This window comes from Durio zibethinus, chromosome 20 (assembly GCF_047325235.1).
Source record: "Durio zibethinus cultivar Kanyao isolate XHJ-2024 chromosome 20, ASM4732523v1, whole genome shotgun sequence".
Taxonomy (NCBI): domain Eukaryota; kingdom Viridiplantae; phylum Streptophyta; class Magnoliopsida; order Malvales; family Malvaceae; genus Durio; species Durio zibethinus.
The window spans coordinates 11,695,264-11,703,305 of record NC_143181.1 but is presented as its reverse complement, the minus strand read 5'-3'; the positions used below and the strand labels follow the sequence as shown (position 1 = coordinate 11,703,305).

General features: G+C 41.3%; 2 protein-coding genes across 2 annotated transcripts; both read right to left on the bottom strand.

Moving 5' to 3' along the window:
- Positions 1-2,870: 2,870 nt before the first annotated feature.
- On the bottom strand, positions 2,871-4,656 carry LOC111315789 (Cytochrome c oxidase, subunit III). The gene is given in 4 exon segments (XM_022917803.2): positions 2,871-3,396; positions 3,398-3,570; positions 3,573-3,623; positions 3,626-4,656. Coding segments are annotated over 4 exon segments (837 nt in total). The 5' UTR covers positions 3,948-4,656; the 3' UTR covers positions 2,871-3,105.
- A 148-nt stretch (positions 4,657-4,804) lies between these two features.
- Positions 4,805-5,652, bottom strand: LOC111315790 (Plant mitochondrial ATPase, F0 complex, subunit 8 protein). The gene has a single exon (XM_089749658.1). The coding sequence runs from the start codon at positions 5,650-5,652 to the stop codon at positions 5,188-5,190; it is 465 nt and encodes a 154-aa protein (XP_089605784.1). The 3' UTR covers positions 4,805-5,187.
- Between the last annotated feature and the right edge of the window lie 2,390 nt (positions 5,653-8,042).

Genomic DNA, 8,042 nt, shown 5'->3' with positions numbered 1-8,042 from the left:
GATAGTTTGCACTTTTTCTTTTTCTGGCTTCCCCTCTGCTTTTAGAGATCAGGTTCAAACTACTAAAGCTCGTAGGAATAGTCAAAGCGAGTAGGGCTTTCCCTTATTCGTAGAGGTAGCTCAGCTCCCGGCCTCTTTCCTGTCTATTTGCGTTGTAAGCTGACACAGGGCTGAAAGAGGCATGCCCCCTATGTTCGAAAAGAGATCACTCCTGGCTAATGGTCGACTGAAGCCTCGGCCTATTGAAAGAATTGTCTTCACATCACACTTTAGGTAAAGTGGAAGTGGCTTGAGCCTACCTAAGCTTGATGAAGGGCAGACGGACTATCATTCTTGAATTCGCTACTCGGACTATCAATTCCTTATAGAGTGCCAGTCTTAAGCTAAGCCCATGCAGTCGTAAGGGCGAAAAAGGGTAGAGGTGCGACAGCGAGAGGTTCATTATCTTTCTATACAATACTATTTCAATTGATATTTCATAATAAAAATCATAAGACTTTCGAAGTAAAATAAGAATAAGAAGTTTCATAATAGTTAAATCCTTAATTAGTTCTTTCGAACTGAATGAAAGGTTGATATATACAAATTTATCTGAAAACATTATATATTATAAAAACTTCTAAGATGAGAATTTATTAGTCAAATGTTTCATAAAAAATGCCGTTTTACCGAGAAAATTGGTAGCAATTTGAGGAAGAGAATATTAAACTATGAAAGTGAACCAGAAGTTTAAAGAACAGACAACGGTATTAGAAAAAGAATCGATTGAAGTATGAAACTTCTTCTTTTCTTCTCGCTTTCGAACGTCTCCTTTCACTTTCATTCTCTGACTCGGAAGTCCTTATTATCATATATGTGCTCCGCTATAGCTAGAGTCTAAAAAAACTAATTTTGCGTTTTCTCGGGATTTTGAGTTGCAATTCTCATATTATCATATTAGACTATTTAACTATTGAATTCGAATTCTAAATTCCATCGGATAATTCATCTTTTTTCTCTTTGCTTTGATCGGAAAGGGCGAGTCTCACTACAACTCTATACTTTCAGAAATTTCAACTATCTTTGGCTGAAGTTGAAAACCTCTCTCAACTTCTTCTCGAAATTTCTTTTCTCTTTCTCTTTCCCTGGTGTATGGAATATAAAAAAATATATCGGTTATATCATATCCCCTGTTTTTGTGAGTCAAGAAGGAAAGATAGATAGATTGTCTTCGGACCTATCTGAAAGACGGTATCGAACTACAGCTCGACAACCTTCTTCTTTGACTGGCTTGGGAAATCCCCGTAGGCTATGGATCTCACTAATGGAATGGGGCTAACACCCGATTTCCATGGTCTAGGTTCAAGGACAATACAGATTTCAGTATCTAAGCTAAGGCTTCATGGACCCAATTTTTAGGGCTTTTAAGGACGGACTCGCGAGTGTCCCAGGGATTGACCGGTGACACTACTAACAACATTGACCTAATAGCGGCTTATTTTGCTTAAACATGTTCTCTCCTCGAGGCCTATACACCTTCTTGCTATGTCTTTTTCCAGAATCCATAGAACCCATGGCTTAGTGCCATTACTGTGAGCGGCGGATGATTGGTATGAAGGATCGGTTGCAACGGTTTCACATTCATGTGAATCCCGTGGGACAAGGCCAATTAGGCTTATAGATTGAAGCTAGACCTGTTAACTTAACTGAACGAAGTGGAAAAACCACCTTCTCTTGATTCTAATTCTATACCCACTTCCCCTCCTTTAATGGCTTGAAGCCTAAAAACTACCCGTGAAAGGCACTTTGCTTAGGACTGCAGGAAAGATGATAGCCACTAGGCCTGCTACTAGTACTAGATACACACGCACTAAACAATATATGGGGAAAGCCTATTCTATAAGATAAGAGAAAGAAGGACATCCATATTGGCTTACAGGGCTTACCCTTACTCTCATGCTTGACTAGAAATTATGCTAGCTTAACTCGAATTGGAACAACAAGGTTTTAAAGGAAAGAGACTTCTAGATTGGCTTGAAAACTCCGCGGAGATAAAACATATATAGTTTTAGAAGAAGAGGTCTTGGAGAGGTAAAGATTGCGACAGGTTGTAAGAGTTCTTTCTATTGCTGCCTAAGAGCCCTTCCCCTACTTAAGAGATTGCTTGAAAGGCGTTGGTTGAGTGACTGCACTTGCCCCTTTGACTGCTGGATTGATTGACTTTGCCAGCTTCAAACCCTACTGTTCTAAGGATAAGGAAAGGAACTGAAAGGGGATGAAAATTCATATTCTTCTCTTCCTTAGACCCACCATCTATCTAGTTAGCCCCCTCGGGGAAAGAATTTAGAATATTTCGGTCCCTTTCTCCGAGGCAGGTATCAGTTATGCGCACCAGTTGTGCTATCGAAGCCCAATTCTTTCCTATGCAAAAAGGGGAAGCTGTTAGGAATCTAGCTAGGGCATGTGATCCGGTGATCCCTAGTAAAAAGGGCGGGTCTTAGGAAGATATAGGGTGGACAAACTGTCTTGCGAACGAAGCGTTGTTAGACCTATTTCCTTTTCTTTCTCTGGTATCGTCCATTGGTATGATAGTTCCCGCAGTAAAGGATTCCGTTAAATAGGATAGAAGTTCTGCAACGTTAGCAACATCAGCTACAATAGACACAATAGCTTCTCCAGCACCAGCTACAGTGGCTACTCGAAGGAATATCAGTTCTTTTACAGGACCAGTAGACACTTTCGCTAGAGGAACCACAGAAACTGCTCTAGGCACAAGAGATTCTTTTGCTCCAGCGATATCTTTCGTAGCAGCCAAGGATGAGTTCGATCCATTAGGTTCTTCTATTTGTTCGGAAAAGAAACGAGAGACTTTGATTACGATTAAAAAGAACAATCTCAAATAGACCAAGATCAAATTTCGGGTCATTTCTTGGTGAACATGATCTGCCAAAATCTCTTCGATCCCTTCATTTATGCGCCAGAATAAAAAGAGATTTGGTAGGAAAGTGGAAGAGACTTTTTTGTATATGATAATCAAAGGGAGTGGGAAAGCAGCAGTAATTCTTTGGAAAAGCCCGATTCTCTTTGTCTTCGAGCTTTCATTTTTTAATCCACCGTTTCGTTCCTTCATATACCTCCCCACCAATAGATAGAGACAAATGGGAATAACCGAACCACGTCTACAAAATGCCAGTACCATGCAGCTGCTTCAAAGCCAACGTGATGCTCTTTAGTCAGATGACCAAGATATTGGCGAATACCACATATGATCAAGAAAAGAGTACCTATAATCACATGAAAACCATGAAAGCCAGTTGCTAAGAAAAAGGTAGAACCATAAATACTATCCGAAATAGTGAAAGGTGCTTGATAATATTCCATTCCTTGAAATCCAGTGAATACTAGAGCCAGAAAAAAAGGTAGCTACTAAAGCATAAACTGCTCGTTTTTCCTTCCCCGAGAGTATGGCATGATGAGCCCAAGTTACGGTAGCTCCGGATGAATGGAGAATAGGGATATTAAGAAAAGGGATTTCCCAAGGATCTAAAACCCCAATCCCTTTTGGGGGCCAAATACCTCCAATCTCTACCTAGGTGCCAAAGAAGAATGAGAAGAAGCCCAAAAAAAAGCAAAAAAGAACATAACTCCGACACGATAAACAGAATAAAACCATATCGAAGTCCTAATTGTACGACTTTGGTATGATGTCCTTCCAACGTGGATTCACGTAGAACATCGCGCCACCATACGAACATGGTATATAGGATAAATATGAGGCCCAAACTGTGAAGTCTTGCACCCCCTTGAAATGAGTGCATGTACATCACACCTCCTACGGTGGTTGCCAAAGCTCCAAGTGAACCCGAAATAGGCCATGGACTTGGATCTACCAAATGATAAGAATGCCTCTGAGATTCAATCATAAACCACTTTGCCTCGGTTGTATGTAAACCCCCCTTCACCCCCATCCCCTAAAGCGGTAAAGAAGGGTTCTTTGGGGTCACATTTTCTTTCTATCTGACAGGACAAAGAAATAGGGAAGGGATGGTTCTTTCATTGCATTGATAGAAAGAAGTCTAACTAGAAAAGGATCTCTCTCTTACTTTGAGAAGAGAATCGTTGGTTTTACCGACAAACTACCTGGGAAAGGAAACTCGTTTCATTTTTTCCTTGTACTTCCTTTGAGAGTTTCCTTGAAAAACTCACTGTTTGGTCCCTTCAACGCAAGGTCGCGGCTGATGTCAGAAATATTAACAATATCCTGATTTGTTTGCCTCATGGGACCATATGTATCTTCGTATATGTTTTTTATGGCCCCCCTCCGCTGTTCCCCCCGATTCGGCAAAAATCTCAATGTCCGTAGGGATTTCAGGAAATTGGATTAACAAGCATTAGGCTCTGCAAGACCTCCTCCCTTTTTAGTAACAAAATGAACCAGAAGTAGGACCAAACTGAGAGTTAGCAGCATAAACAAAGATGGATTTGTGAATGAGAAATACAAATCTCCCCCTCCCCCCTTAGAGGACTAGATTCTTTTCCCTTATTGCTTGGAGAACCCGCTTGTATGGAGCACACTCGCGAATACCATCGTTGTCGATAGTGTTAATCAAATTTTGATAGGTATTTTCGGAGAGAAAAGTCCCCCGTGGATAGAAAAGAAAGCCCCGTATGTGGGGAAAAAATAGTGGCAGGGTGTAAAATGTCATCCTGAACTAAAGCGTCTTCAACCCTCATTTCTATCCCCATTTGGTATGCGAGGATCTTATTCTGCGCCTCCATGGTGATATTTTTTCCAATTCAATTGATTGAGAGGCGATTCTCTAACTCTCTCAGACGAACCATATCGGGATCGGGAATTAGCGGTGGAGGATTTGGAAGCGGGGGGATGACGGGCTCCCGGGTGCAGGTGCTGGTGCAGGTTCACCCGGATTCATCGGCAGGACAACATAGGGAGCGAGCCCCCCCTGGCCCAGTGGAATCATGAATAAAAAGAGGGAATCCACTAGTTGAAGCAGATTCCCCAAAAGTAGAATAGAATATCTTATTACAAACAGGGTCATAATAAGATATTGAAAAAGGAACAAAAAGAGGCGAAGGCTTCTATTAGTAAAATAATAGAAATAAAGGTTTGTTGAGCCAGAGAATATAGATATAGAAAGTCGAGGGACCAGAAGAATTGTGAAAAATAAGTGAATTTATCTATGATATTTAAATGCTTCCTTGGCCGTGTGGAACATGGATTAGCATTATGTCATTCCTACAAGTGATCCCCCATCCAGGATTGCTATAGGAGGACTTCGAGATCAAATAGAATATGTTTCTTTCCATTCCTCGTGAGCCACTTATTTCTCCGAAACACGAGATCAAAGTTCTTTTCCTCCTTTTTCCCAATAAGTCGACGGCCTCACACCATTGGGATACTTCGAATAAAGTAGAGTCCATATAGGATACACCGGTGCTAAAACCTTTTCTCAAGATATCCTCCAAACTCTTGGGGTCCTTGCTCTGGATCTTGTTCTCCCGGTGTGAAACCAGTTGGTTCCGTAGTTTTAGAATTATGCTGATCCCAAGTACTCCATCTCCATTATTGCATATTAGAATATAGAAAATAAAGAGGAAAAGGCATAACCAGAAGAATTGTGAAAAATAAGTGAATTTATCCAATTGAGGCATTTTTTTTTTCTAAATTCTTCCATTCCCTCCAGACAGCTTCACTCCGTCAAGCCTGTACTTTTAGTGAAAAACTAGAGTTTCCTTTTGTTGGTTGTTGACCAACGGAAGACATGGGAGTTTTGTATTCTAATATTCCAATTGCATCTAAAAATCCCGAGAAAATGCAAGAAAAAATGGCACATTAGCTCATAAATCATAACACGGATTCTATCTCTCTATATATATGAAAGAAAGAACTTCTTCGGAAGGGAGGTTATTATCCTCGGCCCTGCCACTCCCTGCGGAGTTGCATTTCCGTACCTCCTGAAGAACGCAGGGTTCGGAAATCCGCTTGTACCTCCTGAAAGTAGGGGCTATGGTGCCCTCTCTCTTGGAGACTAGCGAATATTTCAGGCAATTTGGCGCCTTCATGCCTCTCTTCTAAACAATCGGTCAGCCTCTCGGCCTGGAAGCCCCCCGGGACACGCGTGTGCAGTTCCCTGTCTCCTTATGTTGTAACAAGTGTTGGAAAGAAGGTGAAGGAATTTTCCAAGTTAGTCTCTATCTGACTACCAAGATGCAACAGGTGCTTAGACTTATAGTAAGCGCTAGATTGATCTTTATAGCAGTCTCAATGAAGTAGTCCCTTATTAGCGTTAGGCTCTCAGTGTAAACCTAGACTCATGCTCGTGAGATGAAGCTTCCCTCAGAGCAGAGCCTAGACCGCTAATGCCGTTGAATGGTTTGGGGCTTTCGTTGACAGTTAATTCCTTTAGGTTTAGGCCACAACTAGAAAGAACTAATAGCAATTGAAGAAGAATCGGCAGGTGCAGCTATTACAGACTCGATTCTTAAATAATCCTCTCTTCAAATATCATATAGAAAGAGAGAGAGCCACTGAACTGATAGCGATCTAGGGGACTGGTGATTGACTTTCCTAAGATGGTTAGAGTACTTTTTTGATCCCTAGTTGTCTAATTTCATAGTGAAATCACTTTTCTTCTCTTACGATATTTCATACTTAAAAGTACCATACACTAGATTGCCATCCTATAGGGGATAAAAGTAGATGATGTCTTCAAGCTTAGTTGAAGGTTAAGGAAAAGGGAAAGGAAGTGTTATTTTTTAACTTCCACTTCTATTTCTTGAACTGACCTAGCCTCTTGTCTTGCTAGTGGACTCTTTTTCTGAGTGATGAAATTGACGATTGTGTCGGTGGTATGTGAGTAGAGCAGATAGCCTTGAGCAGGGCGAAGATAGTTCTAACAATCATCGATTGACGTAAGCCGAGCTGGGAATTTGAATATCGGTTTTCCAGATGGGCAGTTGGTAAGGAAGCAGATGAGAGGATCTTCTTTTCTTTTCTAAGGTTGGGTCCGAAAAGAAATAAGAGAATTCTCAAGCCGATGCTGCTATTTCCAAAACAAGTCAATATGGCCGTGCTCAAAGCCAAAGCAAAGAGTGATGAGTGCCTTGAGGGGCGTAATTGGAAACACGATCAGGTGAATAAGTTTCGTACTCAATCGTAGAAGCGTGAAATGCACCTGATCAGGTACAGACAAAAGTAGTCGAACTTTCTTGGTTCCACATTATGATAGATTCCCTTTAGAAGCTCGATTTTCAAGTGGGGAAGCATGCCTCTAGCTCCACGCATAAGGTGAAAAAGACGAAATTTCCCAGTTGCAGCGCGCCTTTCTGGGTGCTCCGCTCGAGTATAAATTTAAGCCAATTAAATCGAACAACCTTCTTAAGTCAAGAGAATACAATATGCGGAACCAAATTCCCAGCCCTTACCTTGGCACTGCCTTTTTCTCTGCAGGAATGTCTTTCTTTATTTTGAGCAGTGGCTAGTCTTCCTTATCTCATAGCGAAAACCATAATTATGTGATCGAAGAACGCCGGATGTAGGGATGACAGATGCATAAAGGCTTTGTCATCAGGAAAAGGAGAAGGGGGAAGCTAAGAAGAAGGAGAAAAAGAAGAAGAAAAAAGGAAAAGCTTTCAAACTTCCTTGTTCTAGCCCCAGCTGCTGGCTTAGATTAAAAGAACTGGCTGGAGGGGAAGACCTTACCTGGAAAGATATGCATATATACCTATATAGGCCCTTTCCGGGAAAGCTAGTAATTCACCAGGCACAGGTGGAAAAGAAAGCATTTATTGCTAATTAGAAGCAGGAAAACCCTTAACTTGCCTGCTGGAACGGAACTCAATATGGGCGAAGCGAAGGAATAGAATTGAAAAAAGAACTCATATGCGATAGCGCATATGCGCTGCAAGAAGAGATAGTTGTGAGGAAGAAGGGAATGTAATAGAGTTCCTTAAGACACTCATTACTGGTTGAGCTGATACGAGCAGTTTCAAATCCGAATCTATCCAACCTATCTTTATCATCCCCCTCTTCTCAAAGGCTC

Bases quoted from the DNA above. Each gene is read 5' to 3' on its own strand.
- LOC111315790 (XM_089749658.1), bottom strand. From the start codon at position 5,652: ATGCCTCAATTGGATAAATTCACTTATTTTTCACAATTCTTCTGGTTA.